Source organism: Thamnophis elegans, chromosome 5 (assembly GCF_009769535.1).
Source record: "Thamnophis elegans isolate rThaEle1 chromosome 5, rThaEle1.pri, whole genome shotgun sequence".
NCBI lineage: Eukaryota > Metazoa > Chordata > Lepidosauria > Squamata > Colubridae > Thamnophis > Thamnophis elegans.
In genome coordinates, this window is record NC_045545.1 from 63192965 (window position 1) to 63213383 (window position 20419).

The 20419-nt window shown below is 37.4% G+C and overlaps 1 protein-coding gene across 1 annotated transcript in view; it reads right to left on the reverse strand.

Moving 5' to 3' along the window:
• Window positions 1-636: 636 nt before the first annotated feature.
• The window catches only part of NAV1 (neuron navigator 1), a 216730-nt gene continuing 196947 nt past the window's right edge, over window positions 637-20419 (reverse strand). Inside the window, 10 exon segments of the mRNA XM_032218374.1 lie at window positions 637-10946; window positions 12785-12982; window positions 13277-13395; window positions 14038-14234; window positions 14471-14542; window positions 15527-15678; window positions 16332-16567; window positions 17158-17317; window positions 18193-18288; window positions 18441-18538. Coding sequence (XP_032074265.1) covers window positions 10854-10946; window positions 12785-12982; window positions 13277-13395; window positions 14038-14234; window positions 14471-14542; window positions 15527-15678; window positions 16332-16567; window positions 17158-17317; window positions 18193-18288; window positions 18441-18538 — 1421 coding nt within the window. The 3' untranslated portion in view covers window positions 637-10853.

The window sequence follows — 20419 nt, forward strand, 5'->3', positions numbered from 1 at the left end:
TTAAAGAATTCCAAGTGAGAGACACATCTTCTTAATTGATATAGCGATAGAAAACACATCTGGCACTATTGCAATACAATGGAGAACTAATGTAATTGGCTACATTCAGGAATGTGTTTAACTTGATTACTGAGCTAACCTATTTCTTGGTCGACATAGGCCAATGAATCATAATGCCAAAATCAGAAAGGTTGGATTTTGAGGCTAAAGAAAAAGTAACTACATTCCATATGTTACATAAATACAACCATAGAGTAGAATGGGAGGTATTGGTGATCACAGGGTCTACACACTGATTGTTGTAACATTTCTTTGAACAGAGAGGATCAACATGCAGGCAACACAGGAGTTCACTTTATTTAAACGTCAAAAGGTGTTAAGACAGACCAGTATTCCCAGAAAAAAACGGGCTGCACAACTCAGCACAGCAGCTCAGCAGAGACTTGGTAAAACGTACCATACTTTGCTTGGACATTTTATTTTTATTTTGCTTTAAAAGCTTCTCTTTTGGGGACTTTTACCCCCTTTCTTTTACCGCTAGTATAAACAGTCTGTGTTGGAAACAGTCCAGATGGCAGTAGTTTCCTTGTGATTGTTTCTGCAGTTATGTACAACATCTGGAATTTTTTTATTTCATTTTGTTTACATCAGTTATAAAAGAAATTGCATGTTTACAAAGAACAGTTTTCAGAAAAGAAAGAGAACATATCAAATAATAAACAAAAAGCAAGAAAGAGAAAGAAGCAAGAGATAAGATAGCATAGAAACTGGGACCATAAATCTTCTGAGAAATTTAAAAAGTGGTATAAAACCCCCTAGAAGGAATACCATGCAGTTAAGAAACACTAACTCTGCCAATACACACCTCTCCTAAACAGGATTTTTTTCACTTTTTTAATTTTTAAAAAAATGCATTTTAATTAGAAAAAAAAGCTAAAATTGTTAAGAGTTGAGCCTCCAGTCAACAGTAGCTAGTAAGCCAAGGAGACCCTAAGCTTTGGTGCTATCCCAGCTTCACCTCAAGCCAAGAGCTTCATGGATTTGGCTAGAGCAGAAGAGTGACATGTCTTTGGCAGGGAAAGGTGCTACGTTTTCTGATGGAGTGATGAATTAGTGCAATTATCATTATTCCAACAGCTTCCACCTAGCTTTCTCTGGGACTGAGCCCCCAACTATTTAGCACCAATGCTCCTAAGTAGGAGCCACTAGGAACCATCCAGCTTTGCCCTTTGAAGTTTCATGATCAAATGGATGAAATTCCCAGATCCCCTTGTTTAAATTTATTTGCAATAAATGGAAATGAAGTTAGGATAGCATTCAGTCTGGCCTCTCTTTCCTTCCTTTAACACTGCATTTGAATTAGTATACAGACATGTAGCTCCACTCTTTGTCCTGGGTGTAGATCCCAATGTTTGTCAACCAGTGATCTCTCTGGGCTGGTGCTGGGTCTCTTCTGCTCAGGCTAAATAAGCTAAAACCAAACTGCAGAGAAGAAATTAAGCACATTTTTGCTGTATTGCTAAACACAGATACCTTGCTGTACTGCTCTACACAAGTGCTATTCAGTAGCTTAGTTAGATCATTTACTTCGTTTGAATAAGATGTCAGTTCCAATCCTCACACAGTCATTAAAAGCTTGAAAAGGATCTCAGGAACACACAACTAGGAAGAATCTTCCTATTATATCCCAGGAGACAGGTTGCTGCCATAAAAAATGTTAGAATAGATAATCTAAGGATCCATATAATGGTTCGTCTTTTCAGTGAATTTAACTTGAATCAACTGTGATTACTATCCTGATTTAAATTACAATTTCTAATAAGTATAGATTATTCTTGCTTACTTTTACTTTTGGGGGAAAAATAGCATTTGGGGACTATAATCAGAAATTTTTAATGCATGTTGGCCAGGTCACTTATCAATGGAAAAACTCACAGAAGAAAACGTAATAGCTGCCTATATTCTCTTTACTTCCCTTTGAGGTTTCTCTCTTCTGAATGTATCAGTACATGTACTCAATGTACTAGTATTGTCCACTATTACTTGATATGATCTGCACTATGATACTATCAATACTATTAAACAGCTATGTAAATTAAATTATCCTCAGAGTCACATCCTTAGCCATAACTTAAAAAGCATAAGTACATAGAAAAGGGTCTCAGTGGACCCCTTGTCAGTAGTCCATAAGCATCACGTTCATTAGCAGAACTGAAGGGTGTAAATACTTGGAAGGAACAGACTCTGGCCTGAACTGCCCTGTGATTTATTTTTCTTTATTAAAGGGAAGATGAAACTCAACACTAGTGAATAAGCTGTTTCAACTATTTATATAAGTCCAACATACAAATCAATAACTCTCTAAGAGAGGCATTAATTCTCTTGTTGTTACCTGAATAGCATACTATAACACACTATTCTTATAAACAGAATGGCACTGCTGCAAAGTATTCCACTGAATAATTCATCAAACATATGAAACAGAATATAGGGAAATTGAAAATTCTTGACTAATAAGACTACGGGCATCTTTATTTGATTGTGAATTATTCTGATTCAGTAAGAGATTCCAGTCTTCCTCTGTGCTCTCCCAGAAGACTGGAATCTCTTACCTGAATCAAGGTAATGCATCAGTTCTGATGCAAAGATCAAGTTTTCCACTTCATCCCATTTAATCTGGGACTCAATCAAGTTATTCTTTAACATGGGATCCCATTAGCACTAGACCAGAGAGATTAGCTGGGAAGAAACTGATAAGTTTTTTCATCTAGTTTTCATTAACTTTATTCCAGGAGATTCTGCCAACTTAATGAAAAGAGTGAGCTAATGCAGAGAAAGCAGCACAAGAAATATGAAAGGCCAGGTTCCTGTGGAAGAAGGCATTTTAAAATTTTGCTCCACAAATTTCTTCCGCTGACCACAGCAGTTCCTGGGAGGTGTATATTGTACAATCAGAAATGAGTCAGCGAATCACAGTTACTCACATATTATTATTTTTTAAAAAGCCAAACAAATAAAAAACTCAGTATGGTGTATCACAGATACAAGACTCAGCTCCCAAGACTGGTTCCTCAGACTCATTCAGGCCATTCAATTACAGGTTATTTACAACAGATTTTTATTCTACAAAAATGAAACAAGAGGGGGGAAAAGGCAAATGAGGAACCTTTATGTCAAACCAAGCACAAGGTTTGATATTTTGTAAATCACTGTGCAAAATAGCCCCAATGCAACAGATGCTTGAGATTGGTAAATGGTGCTCAGCAAGTACGCTTTCAAACAGAAGAGAAAAAGGAACATGGGCACAAATTGGGAGAAGGAGAAAGCACCAAATGTGAAACAGAACATATCCTAAAGGGAAAGAGGACAGAAGACTAGAAAATATGTCCATCTGGCTGTTTTACGGTAATACATTTTACGTCGATCACTTAAAGCATCTTAAGCATATTTACTTGAAAATGTAAGTCTTGTTTAACTTGCATCTGAGTAAGCATAAGATCAGGATGCAAGGAAGAGCCTCCAAGTGGTTACCTGGAGAAGCAGATTGTTAGAAGTATTTTTGTATTAGTGATTTATGAATTTGGGTTTAGTCCCCTACATCTTTACTTTTAAGACAGTGACTGTACATTTATTTTGCAGTACTGCTTCAGTTAAAAGTGGATTTAGTAAAAGAGAACTCACAAATTGAAAGAGGCAGTTCCTATTATAATTCTAGTGATACAAGTCAGCATTTGCATCATGGGTAGTTGTCCTTTTTTTAAAAAAAAGTCAGTGACATTCTTTTAAGTTATTGCTTTTTGGGGAAAGGGATTAAATAGGACTTCAAGCTTTAAAGTAGCTCTAAATATAACTGACAAGAACCACCACTAGGATTCTAAATGACCCTACTAGTGGGACTGCTGAGATTCTCTGCTACTACTGACATCACCCAAGTGCTAAAGAAGAAAGAGGTCTGAAATAGAAACTTGAACAAATATGAGGTCTAGAAAGATCCACCTGCCTAACACTTCCATTTCCAACTAATCAGATTGGAGAAAAACTGCATAGCCTTTGTAGGAATTTGGAGGTTCTGGAGAATGCTACACTAATACAGAAGCACTAGAAAAACTTGCATTGCCTATTAAATGACTGAACTGATGACAGTGTAAGATGTTTTGCTTCTCTTGTACATTAGCTAAGAATTCTTGGAGGCTTGTTTTTTATTTTCAGCTCCTAAAGCCAATTAAACACTGGACAGTCCTTAAGAGGAATAAAAATATTATCCCCCTAGTGGAGTGGAGGGCCTCAGGTCTTACATTTTACAGGCACTCTCATGAAAAAGGTGTCCAAGTTTGGAGGTTTTGGAAAGTTGTAATTACGTCTTTCCCAATAAAAATCAACAACATACATAAGAATCAACAAATCAACATTTGCATAAATTTGGCTGGAAAGGAAAATGAAGGAAGACAAAATGTGCAAACACATAATATCTTGACCCTGTCACCAGCAAGTTATATGGATTTTGAGTGAGGAGGCTTCTCTGAGATAGAATACTCACATTCACATTAGCTGCACAGAAGGACAGTGCAGTTTAAAATCATTGGCAAAAAATGTTACATATATAGCACCTATGCTGTTGTAGAAGATTAAATCAGGACATTAAAGATTCAGTCTAGTTAGATTTTCATTTTCTATGCAACAGTTTTCTTTAAACCAGTCTGGGTGCACCTTTTGTCATAGCCTAAATCTACTATGTCATCCATTGGGTTCCAAAGCAAATTAATATCTCCAAAGCATCTGTTACATAAAACAAAATATGTACATATGTATAGTTATACAAAGATAAATGAGCACCTTGGATTTGCATGAAATAATCAGTCATAAACTCCAACTATGACGTTAGGTGACCCACCCATTAAAAACAATGATTACAGAAGTATTTGAATAATAGAGTTGCTATGCAGTTGGCTACCAATGGAAATTAGGGGAAATACATTACACCACACTTTTCTAACAACCAAATGGCCTCTTTGATTTTTCGGATTCCTTAATACAGTTTTTAGATAGCATTATTATGAATTATTTAGCTGACATGACTGGCAATTACCATCACCTAAAGTTCTACTTCAGGAAATAGTTTACTGTCGTTACTGATAGTTGGGTGGTGAGAAATTCTGTAGTTTCATCTGCAATCAGTCAGTTAGGAAGCACTAGCATTTTCACAATAGGATAGCTAGCTTGGAACTGTAATTGGTTAGAGAGCCTTGTTTGTTTAAAAAAATTAAATTGAATATTTGAATCAGCAATTATTTTGAATCAGTATCACTGTATCTTGATTTGCATTTTACCAATTAATTAAATGAAGATCCACATGTACAAATGTTTTTTTTTCTTATTTGTCATGTGCCTCATATCTTTAAATTCATTTAAAGACTTGCAGTACTGGCATGCGGGTATTTAATTGTATTCAGCAAAACTGGAATCTGAAGGAAATGTTGGAAATACAGAAAAAATATATAAATATTATATGAATTGTATAATATTTATATTATAAAATATTAATGAAGAGATGTATCTACCATCCAAAATGGAAATGACATGGGGAGAGGGACTGTTTTCCATTCATGTTTGAAAACATTTCCTATAAATTGCTCTTAGCCACCAAATTCATCTCAGGCTGATCATCTGGATGGACAGCCAAGACAATGGAGAGAACCTGCTGGATCTGAGTCCTTAATCTAGAACTTTAGTTTCCTTTCTCCTTTTTCTTTTTGGTTACTATTTAGAGGGCCAGCTCTGTTGAAAAACCACCCAGGCAAATGTCTCCTAATCCTTTGAAAGCAAGGTCAAACCTTTTAGTTATGCTATTTTGGGCCAGCTCTGAGTTGAATAAGATGTTTATCTTTTACTGTCTTGTCTTAAAGGTCTAAAGTAATACTCTTTACTTTAGCTTCAAAAGTGTCAACATTTAATTTGCTTGCATTTCTTTATTGCCTTCTTTCCCCAGTCAGATATACTTTACATATGCTAGAACACAACTTTCATTGGCAAATCATTGACATATGATGTCCCAAAGTTATGGTCCAAATATCTCAAGGACACGAAGTTAGGTAAGGCTGTTCAGTTCGTAAACATTGCTCTTGGCAGACAAGTAAATTCAGTGGGATGAAGTAAAATTCCTTTGGGTGGCATTGCTTATTCCAGCAAAAGGAGTGAGTAAGCAACAGAGGAATTCCATTTATTAACAGAAAGCTTTGCTTTGAGAAGAAGAACTAGTTCTTGGCTAGGACTTATATTATCCAATATAAGGTAGTTGAGTAAGCATGCAGGGATAGGGGTGTGATTTGGGTCATTAGGTTTGGTGTTTCAGAAGGAAAGGCAGCTGCTAGATTAATTAGTCAGTCAATCATCTAAGCAGTTCCAAGGAACATAATCAATAGGCATTGGATGTTACCCTTCCTTCCTTCTTGGGCTCTTTGTGCTGATCTATAAACTATTCCACTATTTGGTCTAGCCTGTGTTTAAAAGATTACCCCAGCCTTCTTTTAATAGTCAGAAAAGAGTAAAATCTGTTAATCCATGGCTAGATTCTCCTCCCTTGAAATGGTAATATTAAGGCAGAGTTTCAGGGACATGAGCAACTTCACAGCCCAGTGAAGTTGCATTTTTGCTCAGATAATCACAATTTCAAAGCAGCACAACTTCATATGAAAGCACAAGAGCTTTTCCACATAAAGAAGACTGATTAATCTGAACTATCAGCCCTTCTGACATTATAGTATACCACTCCCTAGTGGCTAAGCAGTCCCCTTTACTCTCTTTCTGCATAGGGATAGGTTCTGGTTCATAATTGATAACTTCCTTGGTTTCTAACCTATTCCATCCCACTTTATTCAGGTAAAGAGAGTGATAGATTCATACTGCGAACAGACTGTCACAAAGAGGGATTCATCTGTCACTGCTGCCATAAAGGTTGATAGTTCTAGGCAGTTTCATCTTACAAAATACATTCTGCTTGAAGGAAATAGGAGGCATGGAGACCTTAAAAAAACCCTGAGACAATGTCATATTTGTGGGAGGAATAACTATTGTCTCCTGAAAATCATTGTAACTTCTTATTACAGCCTTCTTCCACTAGTGCCATGCAGATGTGATGAATTATAACTTTCGAGTCAGGCAATTTGTAAAGAATCTTGGAGACAAGGGTGGAAAGTCTGCACTATTATCTAACTTTGTTGATCAAGATTGCTTTGTATCCGATGTTGTTTACAGGTAAAACCTTGGTTCAATAGATGGAGGGTTAAAAAAAAAAAGATTTCATTGATAATAAAATAGAGAAATTGTGAATGAAAAGGCTCTACAAAAGCACAGGAAGCCAATAAAATATTAATTTTGTACTTCTTACACATTATATCGATCATTTCATTTCATACCCTTGGCTCAGGGAAAGCAGTGCAAAATTCTATCCTTGCATTATCAAAATTATGATACTAATTTTACCCAGATGGTCAGTATTCTTGGCAAGCATTCATTAGTTCAAAAATGCAAATCTTTCTATCTTACATGTTTGCCAAGTTAAGGAAAAGTTAAAGCAGTTTCAGAAATGGAGGTGGGCTATGCATACATAGGCAGGTTGTCGTCTTCTTCCTTCTTATTGGCATGTGACCAACCTGCACAACGATCACTACCTGTACTTACATCCTATAAAGTATTTTTTTCCCTCCAAATTGGGCCCCTAACCATGCCCAAAAAGGGACAAATTGTTCAAAATGAAATGTGGGGGAGGGAACTAGAGGAACAACCCATGTTCTAAAGTAACCCAGTGAAAACAAGGCATCTCAATGGCCACAGAAGAATGGGATAAGGTGAAGAATGAATTATCTATCTATAAAATGGTTTGGATGGCTATTTGGTTCAATAAATAAAAATGAACTCTCCACTGCAACTTTTAAGTGTAACCTGAATTGTTATATTACACTTACAAAAGAGGAAAATAAGCCAGCACTCATTTCACAAGGTTCCTTTATGGCAAAGTCATGGACAAAAAAGACACTATATACATTCTATATAGGGACTAGGTAAGTGCAAAATGTAGCATATGAAGCTGGAAAATATTTTTACTCACTTCCTAAAATCACATTTTTAAAAAGAGAAAATACTGAAAATCTGGGCAATATTACCTGAATGCCCAGAACTATGTAAGACCAAAGGTATTTGGCACAATGTATCTATCTACAGGCCTTGTGAATGATTTGCCAATATAAACCCAATAGGTTCCACCACAAGGGAAACAAAGAATCAGCGATAGGAGCCATGAGAGGATGAACGATAAACCCAGGGGCGTCGGCAGTGGGGAGGGGGAGGAGATGACTAAACAAGCATCACACCATCGTGTCTGTTTTGTAAATATGTTTCAAGGCCTCATGCACGAACAAAAGAGATACAATCACAATGACACAATGCCCATTTAGTCACTTTGACAGAAACACTGCTGCAGATGCCTCTGGGTTAGTATGTTCTATTATTAAAATATTAGCCCATGGAAGAAGGAAAAATGTGTAAAAACTGGGGTTACATTTTAAGAAATGTGACACTTTTTAGTTGTCTCCTCTCACAGGCTCTGCTGGAATAAGAACTGAACAGATGTAGTGCTTAGACTTTTTAAAAGAAACAGTCTGCTGTGGATTGTTTGGGATCCATGTCATCAATGAGGCACTCTGCCATAAGATCAAAGTGAGGCTGAATTGCCTCAGGAAATCATCTTGCTCTGATGTCAAAGAGTTTGGCATGCAGAGAAGATCTACCCAGTACAGTAAAACAGCCATAATGCTGTTCAGAGATGGGGATTTGTGTTATTCTGTGGTTTTGCATTGGAAGGATGCTTTACTCAAGCTTTCAGTAAGGTATCTCTTCATATGTCTGCATGGCACTACTGAAAAAAGCAGAGATGTGCATTATGGAGAACCTAATCATTATGTCATCCTACCACAGAAGCTAAAATTCAGACTTGTATCTTTTATTTCATCAAAGCTAAACGTTACAAAAACTTATGGCTGTGCACTGACTCCTCCTATAATCTAATTTTTTTTTACTAGAAGTTGGCAAGCGTGCCTCAAAAAACATCAGTAGGACATTTACAGAACATTAGAAGCCGAGGGCTGGTCCGACATCTATAATTTCAATTTTGAATGTAAAACACATATCAATAGAAACTATACTGACATTTTATTGAGACAAATTCTGTAATCAGATGATTTATTTAGCTAGTCTAAATAGCTCTTTAAGTATATTATAATCCTGGTTGGGGGGGGTCACTTCATATGGGAGTGCTCTTCAGTTGCCCCAAACCTAATGCTTGATAGAGATCAATGGTCCAGATTGATTGGAATTTCAATCAAAGTCATCTAGTTAGGGGAATACTTGTGTATTGATGGCTATTTGTTTGGCAAATCATATAAATGACATCCAAGGCTAAATGCTTAAATGTTTATATTCAGCCTTGGTTAAACTGTTAACTTTCCAGATGTATTTTCCCCCCAAGTTTTGTAATCCTCAGCCAGCAGGACTGTGCTGCTGGAGATTAGTGGAGTTGAGTTCCAGCACATCTGAATGGCAACAGACTCAAGAAAGCTCCTACAAAAAGGATCTATTACCCTGTGTCCCCAAAATAAAGTGAGAGAAAATGAATGGAAGAAAAGAGATTTGCAAGCACGTTGATAAGCAGTACAAAACTGGGGGGAAATGACGATGTTGCTGTCCATTAAATGATGCACTACAACGATCCATTCTCCCTTTGATCACAGTTTTCTGACCTCTTGTGCTTTTCAGAAAGAAATGATATGGAATGGCACAAGAAGGGGAGCCCACATGCAAATTGTGCATAGGTTGTGCTGCTGATTCAATTCTCTGTGCATCTGATGCAAGCTGCAAGGATCCAGGAAGTGGATTTAAGTTACTGGAAGTCATCCAGTCAGCACCAATTTCAGTTGGAGGGACTGTGGGAATGAAATTCACAGAAAAGTAAAACAAGAAAAAGGTAAACTGAAACTGGAAAAAAACCCTTATGAACTAAGGAGGCTCCTTCCTGTGGAACCAAAGGCAGATGACTAAACAGAACGTAACTCCTAGAACCAAAGAGCAAATGGAATGGCCCAGATTAACCAAATAAAATAAAGTGGAGGAGAAAAAAGTGTTTATTGGGAGTTTGAAAGTAAAAAAAGACCTTCATGCAGATTAAATAAGGAGGGTACAAAGACGAGAGTTAACAGTCTTACTAGGTCTTTGCCTATGTTGGTTGTGGCAGGAAAGTCGAAGGGCAGCAACTGCAGGAATCGGCTCCAAGAGCAGCAATGACGCTTCCAACTCTCATGCTTTCTGGGGTTTTCTTTTCTTTATTATTTTATAAAAAGATCCGCATTTTAGGGTTCCACAAACTTGGCTATTGCCCTGCCTGTTAGCACTGCCCTGCAGAAATACAGCAGCCAGCTCTGTGTGGCTATCTCCAGTTTCTTGCCTTATACAAGAACATTTTTGTTGGGAACACTGGATGTGAGGGATTTCTTGATGCTCCCCAATCATACTGTAAAACCAGGAGTTTATGACAGAGGCAGAAAGCCCAAGAATAAAACCCACCATTCTCTTACCACCAGAGTTATTGGAGGTGGAGGGAGAGCAGTGTCTTGCAAAGGAGGCCCAACTGTCTCCTGTTTCACTGTTCACCTGCACAGATCCCAAAGGAAGTGATGGGCACCTGCCTGCCACTCTGTGGTGTTCATTCCAGACTGCAGGTTCCCGAGAAAAAAGAAAGAAGACCTAGGAGCGAAGACAACCAAGATTGGCTCATTCGTCTCCATTCTATCGCAATCCAGTTATTTTTAGAGTGCAGACTGCACATTGGGGTCCAAGGTTTCTCGGTCAGGAGACTCAATGTAGTTGGCTGCTTCCTGAAGTTTCAGCAACATTGCCATCTGTATAGGTAGGATGAGAGACAAGTAATGATTAAATACACCAATTTTTCTCAGCTTGATGCCTTCCCATGTATTGAGGCTCCCCTTCTTTTCCACAGTGGCTGAGAATTATGGGAGGCAGTGTTACAATGCACCTGGAAAGCAGCAGAAGTAAGGCAGGTTGGTGCAGATATAACTCACTAGATGTACTTCATATTGAAAACTATTTACTGCAACGAGTCTATAGGGTACAGAGAGTCTCACAGAGAGATTAAGGAATAACTGATTATTTCAAATCATTTGTGCTTTAGATAAGAGGGGAGCTAAGAGAATAGAAAATATGTACAGTTCTACAAAGAGAAAGTCAAGGGCAATTTACACACAGGTATTTGCATAATGAAAGTTTACCTTTCATGATCTGCCAGCCTTATTTACAATTATACTATGTATCTTATTTTTATTCAGATAAGAATACATATTATGAGACTGAATCTGAAAGGGATGTGGGAAGGGGATAACTCAGCTTTGCAACTCCATTAATATTTTTATGGGATTAAGATAAGAGCAAATGTGGTTAGTGAAGACAGGCTAACTAAAACAGAAGAAACAGATTGTCTGTTCCAAGTTCCCGAATTTGCGGAGATTCGGACCCTCACCTCTCTCCAGGCCTTCCGGAAAGCCGTCAAAACCTGGCTGTGCCGGCAGGCCTGGGGTTGATGAGTTCCCCTCCCCTCTCGACTTGTATGGTTGTATGATTCTTGTTTATTTTAATCACGTGTATTGTGTTTTACATTCCCTTTTTCCCCCTTTGAGTTGTTCGCCGCCCTGAGTCCCTCCCAGAGAAGGGCGGCATACAAATAAACTAAACTAAATCTAATTTGAGGCTCCCTCTAGTATCACTCATCCATCATAATTTTTGTACAAGTACTACTCCATCATGATATTACATTTTATATTCTTCTTTACAGGAGCCATTACTTCCAGGACCACTGTCCCACAATCACTTGCCAGCATCAATTTCTGCTTGTCTCAACAGAGGAATATATGTGATAGTGTGTGCTTCTGTCCTATATCACCCATAACCCATCAATGATTATACATAACTGTACATAACTAGTTCATGTAGTTTCCTCAGTTGGTATGTAGTGCTCTTTCTTTGACTAATACATCTTTGCCACCTTGTGGCCGTATCATGATAATGCCACAGCAGAATCAGTTAGACTTTCTTTCTTGTGAAGGTCATTATGCTTTCTGAAGAGGTCAACAATGCAGTCTTTATTACATGGCAGAGGAGAAGAGAGATTTGTCTTCTCCATGTTAGTTTGTGCATTCAGTCCTTTGCCCTACTGCAATGTCAGATATAAGACACGAGGGGAGGGAGAAACTGGGATTCTAAAAGAGAGAGACATAATGGAGAAACAGCCACTCTGACAACATTACAATTGCCTCCAGTCATAGAGCAATTAAGCTAACAAATTAACAAGGGCTGTCAATTTTTGACAAAATGAAAATTGATGAGGAGAAATTATTTTTTCTATTCCTATAAGCTATGGTTTTTGAAAAAAAATAATAAATCTTTCCATTAGTGACAAGAACTGGGATACTCATTCAGGAACATAATTCTGAGTGAATGAAGGGGAATATACATGTTTCAGGATAGTGTTACAGTTATCCCATCTGGGTCGGTCACTGGGATCAGAGGTTTTGTCTTCTGAGCTTTTGGTCTTATGCTGGAGCCCATCTTCATGGAACCTCTCTTTCTCTTTCTGGTTGCGGTGACCGACCCAGGTTGGATGACTCTGAGCTCTTCAATTTAATTCTCAGTAGCAACTATTCTCATTTGCAAGCTGAAAACATACCAAGGGATCTGACTCCAGAGAATTGGGTGTAGAATCCTTGCCACTCCGTTCCTCTGGAGGAGACACTATGCTATGGGGCCCCACACTGGGTGGGGGAAGATGGTATAATTTTGATTGGTCTTGCTGGGCTGATGGCCAAGGCAACGTATCTCTCACCCACTCCACAGGGTCCTCCCAAGCAGCTTTCTGCCCATGCACCTGCAATACAAAATGGAGAGAAAGAATACTGACACTTGCTAGGGGCAAGTGACATACACACAGACACACTTAGTCTTCCAGTTCCTTCACTGGGGAACAGAGTAGAGCTTAGAACATGTTCAAGGAAATAGAGGACAGGATTGGAAGGAACAGCTTTTCTGCAGGGTTTTATGAATAATTCAGAGTAAAAGGAAATAGCAACCTGTAGTTGAGGAACATATGTGAATATTTATATGCAGGCTTTAGCCACATCACTAGTTCTTCTAGAAGAAATGAGGACTCATGGAAAATTACCTTGATCCCATCCTTTGCTCCTTCCTGGAGATAGGGAATAATTGAATTGTTCCAGAGATCAATGAACCAGGTACGGAAATCTTCAATACCAATTGGGCATGACAGGAAGAAACAAGGACCTGGAAAACAGTAAAGGGAAGAAGGTAAACTGATAGCCAATGGGGGAATATCAGCCCTATTTAACATTTGGTCTTAAGAGACTTATTCCATTATGATAGTTGCTATGGCTAAAAGGAATCAATATGGAATATATTTACTCCTTTAAACAGACATTAATTTCGAGTTCCTATGATCCACAGTGAGAAGCTATTTGGTTTATAGGATTTGCTATTAAGTTCTAGGATGTAATTACAGACATTTGGGCTCCTTGAATATCTCAGAGAAGCCTATAGTTAAATGGACAAGCTTACTCCCTAAAACTTGATAAATTCCAACCCCACAAAGATATCTTCAACAATAATACAGACAATAAAAATAATGAATGTGTCTGTCAAAAATAGACTAATTAAGAAAAATAAAGATTATGTAAAATAATATTCTAATAAATAAAGCAGAATAACCTAGAAAACTAGATTAGACAACTAGAGTGATTCTAAGCATATGCATTTTGCTTTTCCCTCACGATGAATTAACTGCAGGGGACTCAATGAGAGGCCGAAGCTTCCATGAGGTGTCTTAACCTTTCTTTTATTAGTCTGAAATAAGATGCAATGTGAAGGTGAGATTCATTTCAGCTTCCTGGATGATAAGTTTAGGCTTACCAATGAGAAAGTCAGAAGTGCTATGCTTCTCTAAGAAGGTATGGAGGTGATACCAGAGCTTTGGCACCCAGTCCAACACACGTAGCAGTTCATCCCGGTTGGCATTGACATCACTGTCAGACTCAAGCAGCTTCCGACGTAAATAGCGCACCAGGAAGCCATTAGCTGGCTCCACGTTATTGGAGAAAGTCAGCATCCTACAGAATAATAATATGATATGTTGGTCATGACAAAAACATGAAAGTACTCAACCCAAGCAAATTATCCTCTTCCATTGTCTTTTCTAGACTAAAACATTGACTAAAAGAAAGAACTTTACATCTTCCTTATCCCAGAAAAAAAATCTGCATAAAGTGCAAACTCCCCAAATATAAATCTTTGAACTTGACCATATATAAGAGACATTCTAGGTAGACATTGCAGTAGTAATTACCTGAAACTGAGATGGAGGCCATGGTTTGGAGTCATTTTAACATGCTGGTTAGTTGTTCCAATTATGTAAGGGCTGATGGGGAAGAGAAAGAAAATTGCACATAGTGTATTTGGATTCTGGATGGGGAAAATATTTTGCTTATTTACAGGACTTGTATGGCTGCCTATCTGACATAATGACTCTAAGTGACTCATAACATGATCAGAGCTTCTTTGTTCTGACCTTCCACCACTTTCAATAGAATTGTGGAAGGGAGGGGAGGTTTTTTGTTTGTTTGTTTGCTTTTATTTTTGTGCCTTCCAGTCAATTTGGACTCCTGGAGACTGAAATGCTGAAGATAAAATAGTGTGGCCACCTTTTTCTGATAGTTGCACACTATGGTATTTTATTGCACTGCTTTGGGGCACAATAAAACACACTCACAGTTATTTTGATTACAGTATTAGGTGTTTGAGACATTAGATGATCTATCAGTCAAACCACAACTTGCTCTATGATCCTGAAGAGGGAAGTTATAACCCTTCCTGCCTATGCCAGGTTGGTCATTCAAACTAAGGATAAGAAAGTTCTCTTGTTTAATGCCATTCATGTGTTATGACTGAAATAATGATGCAACCATGTCTTTCACAAAACGCTATCATTATTAGGCACAGGATAGGCAGGAAAAAAAAACAATTTAGCATAATCTGTAAGTTCTTGTGATATATGTAGTTTACAGGGCAGGATCTTTATTCTGGTATTTGTAAGGTCAATAATTGAATTGAATTGAATTGAATTGATTTTATTTGTAGGCCGCCCTTTTCCCTGAGGGGACTCAGGGCGGCTCACAGAAACCAGGGAGAGGGGAATACAATACAATACAGTACTAAGACAACAACACATAATAAAAATGATACACAACATGCATACAACATTCGGGCGGGGTAATGGTCCTTATCCCCAGGCCTGACGGGCGAGCCAGTTCTTCAAGGCTGTGCGGAAGGCCTGGACGGTGGAGAGGGTACGAATCTCTACGGGGAGCTCGTTCCAATATCAATACATATCTTGGTTTCTCACCATTTGTGATATTTGCAGGTAAGTGCTCCATTGACAAGCTCACTGATGGAGCCAGGCTCACTGAGATCATCTAAGAGAATAACCAATGGAACATCAATCCCTGTTTCCCGATCAATCTGATTGGCTAGATTGGAGAGGTAAAGTTGTAAGTCCTGGTGCAAACAATGAAAGTAAGGTGTTATTGTATCAATAGAGAGAGAATATTCAGAAACATCACAAGACAGAAACACAGGGATATCAGGAAAATTCATTGGCTAGTGGGCTTATGGCTGAGAACCACTAGTTCAGTGATGGCAAACTTTTTCGGCAACGAGTGCCCACACCGGAATGTGCATATGACAGTCTGTCAGAGCACCGGAAACCATGACCAGATGGTTGGTGCGCATGTGCATGCTGGCTAGCTTGCCTTTGGGTTTCCAGCACTCTGGCACCAGCTAGCCGGTGCGAAACCAGAAGAGCAGCTGGCAACAATGAGCATGCCCACAGAGAGGTTCACCATCATGGCACCAGTTAGAACTTAACATAATTATGCATAATGATTCTAATTATGTTAATAGAACACTGACAGAGGGCTGGAAGAATAGAGTCATGAAAATTAGGACTTCAATATTATATCTACCTACAAAGTTTCATTGAAATTAAATTTAGAATTACAGTGAAAAATGAATGATTTCATAAGGGATAAATTGTCCCAACTAAACTAACAGAAGAGCCTATGACTAAGATCATGTAAAGATTTGAGTTAAGATCCAGAGATACTGTCCTTGTGACTATTCAGAAATGAAACAATTAAAAAGTTTCCTGCCTTGCATGATTGCTGGTGCATGTTGAAAGTATTAACGATGCCTTCAGTAACCTCGCGGCCAGAACGTTCCACCAGGTATTCAGCCAGGCGATTGGTCAGATAGGTCTTGCCAGTTCCACTTGGTCCAGAGAGAATAAGGCGCCGGTGCTTGAGTAGAAGGCTTATGTAGTGCTGCATCATTGGTTTGGGGATAAGAGTCTCAAAAACCAGGCTGTCCACACATTTTTCTTTCAAACCTACGCCCAAGAATATTACAAGAAACCTTCATAACATCACACAGTAGCCTCAGTTTTGCATTACAATGGTTTTTCATGTGCCAGATCGGTTTCCTTCTTTTTTGTAGCAAGTCTCAATTGTTTAGAATTTCTTCCTAATTTCTTCGCAGTTAGTCAGAAATATGCATATTGTAAAAGCCTCATGCTTATCAGATATCATTACTCCTACTTTAAAAGGCACTTAATAAACACATTTTTGCATCAAATTGACAAGTCTGTCTGAAAAGGACTTATGAGAAAGGCATTCAAGATAACCTAGTATTAATTATTCAGACTCCCCCAATTTGAGAAATGTCAGATTAAATAATAATCTGAAGGGATCTTGAAGCCAAGATTTATTTTCATCTAATAGCAACAAGAATGCTATACTAACTAATGCTATACATAAACAAGTACAATTCTTTGCATATAATTAGTACAGCATGGTGCTACAGTGTTACAGTCATCCTCATCACCTAATTCTGGACTTAGAGGTGCTTTCCAGAGCTTTTTTCCTTTCTACCAGTCATTTGTAAATAAACAGTTAAGAACCAATGGGAAAAAAGCAGGACCTTTCAAAGTCACAGCAATGCTGGTCACACCCCGGCGGGAAGGAGGTAGTTCTGGTGGTTCCATATCCAAGATTCTTTTAACATGGTTGATGCTGTAGCCATAGACAGACTCAATGCTGAGTCCCAGAGTCAGAGCAGGATCCATCTTGGTGACATAATCCTAAATGAAGGATAGAAAGTTTTCCAATTAGTGAGGCTCTCAAATTTAATGCTACACTTATTTGTTGATCCACTGTACCCTCTCCTTGGTTTTTCAGTTCTCCCTGTCAGACACTCAACATTCTGTGGCCACTGAGCATGCTCAGCTTATACTGGGTTATTTTAAGAATACATGTTGCTGTTCTTCTCTTCTCTCCTCCTTTCATTTCTTTTGTTTTTGCATTTTCTATAACTGATATCTTCCTTTTGTAGTTGACTTTTTAAATCCACATTAAATTTAAGTATTTATCTAAATTTGTCATATGGATAAATATTCCATGAATACAGTATGTGCAATAACTTCAATTGCAATGGTAAAGATTAATAACAGAGGTGAACTTCCATCCTTAGACTGATGTGATTAAAGGTGCATAGCTAAAAAAAACCCCTCCACTATTTGCATGTATACACTGTATTATTCATATTATATATGGAAATATCAAACGTTAATTAACTTTCTTATGCAAGTCTGGCCATATAATGGTCAAGTGTGTGTGTGTGTGTGTGTGTGTGTGTGTGTTTAGAGAGAGAGGGGGGAGGTTTGAGGGTATATTGCTTATCTTTATTGGGTCCATTTTATCTTTTTCTCTCTGCCATTTCTCTCTGCCTCATTCCTCTGCTATTCTGAGATTCTTTTTAACTTAGTATGAAATATGGCTAGCAGGAAAGGTAGCATTTAAAGTTCTGTCCTTAAAGCCCAGGAGGAGCAAATAATATAAGTCTGAACTATGAATGAATCCAAATTTTGAATCCAAAATTTAGACCTCTAGATATCCGAAATAAAGTTTTTGAAGATGAAAGTGTACCAAAAAAAGTTGTCGTTAATTAGCAGCTTACCTTGAAAACCTGACAGACAGCTTCATCCAGCATTTTCCAGTCCAATTTCCCATTCACTTTACTACTGCCCAAATAAAACTCCTGCTGCTTCAAGTCCTGGAAGCCAAACCAGAGGTACAATATGGGTGGGGATGTTTACAATGGCAACTGGATCATCTCATTAAAGTTATATCCCCTCCCCCAAATATGTTGCATATGAGACATACTGTCCCAAACAGTGACCTCTCCCTCCTTGTGATGGTACTTACTCCTTTGATGATGTGCTGAGGTGGCATGCGCACTACTATTCGCAGTACCATTTCATCCTTCTGGGTACCAGCACTGATGCCATCCATTGGTGACAGTTCTAGAAAAGCAAAATTCAAGAATGTTGTATTTGTCACCCTCATTTTCATCACTGAGAATCCTGCCTATTGAAATTGAGTTAGTTGCACCGTATTTGCCAACTAAAAAATTCTATCCATTATTCCCCCTCCATCAAGTCCAGAAAGTAAAAAAAAAAAATTCCCCTTTAAAATTATTTTTAAAATTAATTTTTAAAATTATTTCCAAAACCTGATGGGACACTCTGCTTTGCTTTATTTGAATTTAGTAACTCTCAGAGAAAGCCCTTATGATTTGAGGGGAAAAGATAAATTTTGCAGTTCCATTGACAATAGTTCCTTTTTCACTCTACTTCAAATTGTATGTATGTATGTATGTATGTATGTATGTATGTATGTATGTATGTATGTGTTACATTTGTGCTAAATAAATAAAGGGAGACTAGTATAGATCTATTTCAAGTTAATTAGCTCCCATCCGTGGCTAGCTGATGAGAGCTAAATAGCTTGAACATTTCTAGCTTTTGAATGAGTAGGGGGGTGCGTACACGTGTACACACACACACACACACACTACACACACACACTATACACACACACACACACATATATATATATATAAAACTATATATGTAACTATAACTATAACTATAACTATAACTATAACTATAACTATAACTATAACTATAACTATAACTAACTATATATATATATACTATATATATATATATATATATATATATATATATATATATATATATATATATATATATATATATATATATATATATATATATATATATAAGATTTTTACAACCCTTGGTAAGCCCCAATTATGGGAGGAAGCTAACTGCTTCCATCATCTGTCATTCGGCTCGTCACAAGAGTCCATCACGACAGAAACCCAATATTTTTACTGTTGCCTTTGTTATATTTGTGTTTTTTTATTTGTGCTGATAAATAAATAAAGGGAGACTAGTATAGATCTATTTCAAGCTATTTAGCTCTCATCAGCTAGCCATACCCTTACTGGGATTTGCCTAGTATGCCTAGTATGCAATATAGCCCAGGTTCAAATCCCAGTAAGGGTATGGCTAGCTGATGAGAGCTAAATAGCTTGAAATAGATCTATACTAGTCTCCCTTTATTTATTTATCAGCACAAATAAAAAAACACACACATATATATATATATATATATATGTATGTATGTATGTATGTATGTATGTATGTATGTATGTATGTATATATATATATATATATATATATATATATATATATATATATATATATATATATATATATATATATATATAGTGTGTGTGTGTGTATGTGTGTGTGTACACACGTGTATGCACCCCCCTACCCATTCAAAAGCTAGAAATGTAACATGTAATTTTCTGATGAAACTTTCAAAAATACTGGCTATATCATGCTGATAATAATTTCTGATTAATAATTCTATGAATACTATCAATTTAACGTGATTTTTATTTCTCTGGTGTATGTTTTGGAATTGTTTTAATTAATTAATTAATTAATTACTATTTTTAGAACTTTGTTTATGGGTTGTTGTTTTCTGAAATATCAGATTTTCCTTCAGAACCTCTGATTCAATTTTATGTATGAGATGATTAGATTAGATTAGACAGATACATGCATGTAAGTGTGTACACTGTAAAATTAGTCTTTGGGTCTAATCTTATGCCTCTTCTCTCCCCTCCCCACAATTTAGATTCATGGATTCTAACACAGAATCCCCTTTATTTTAGATCTAATTGCATTTCTTTTTCTTTGCCCTGGTTCTACTTTCCCCTTCCCTTGTAGATTCTCCATTTGAGAGAAAGTTCTGTTAATAAAACAAGTGGCATTATCAGCGGTCTGTGTATATTACCAAGCAATTTC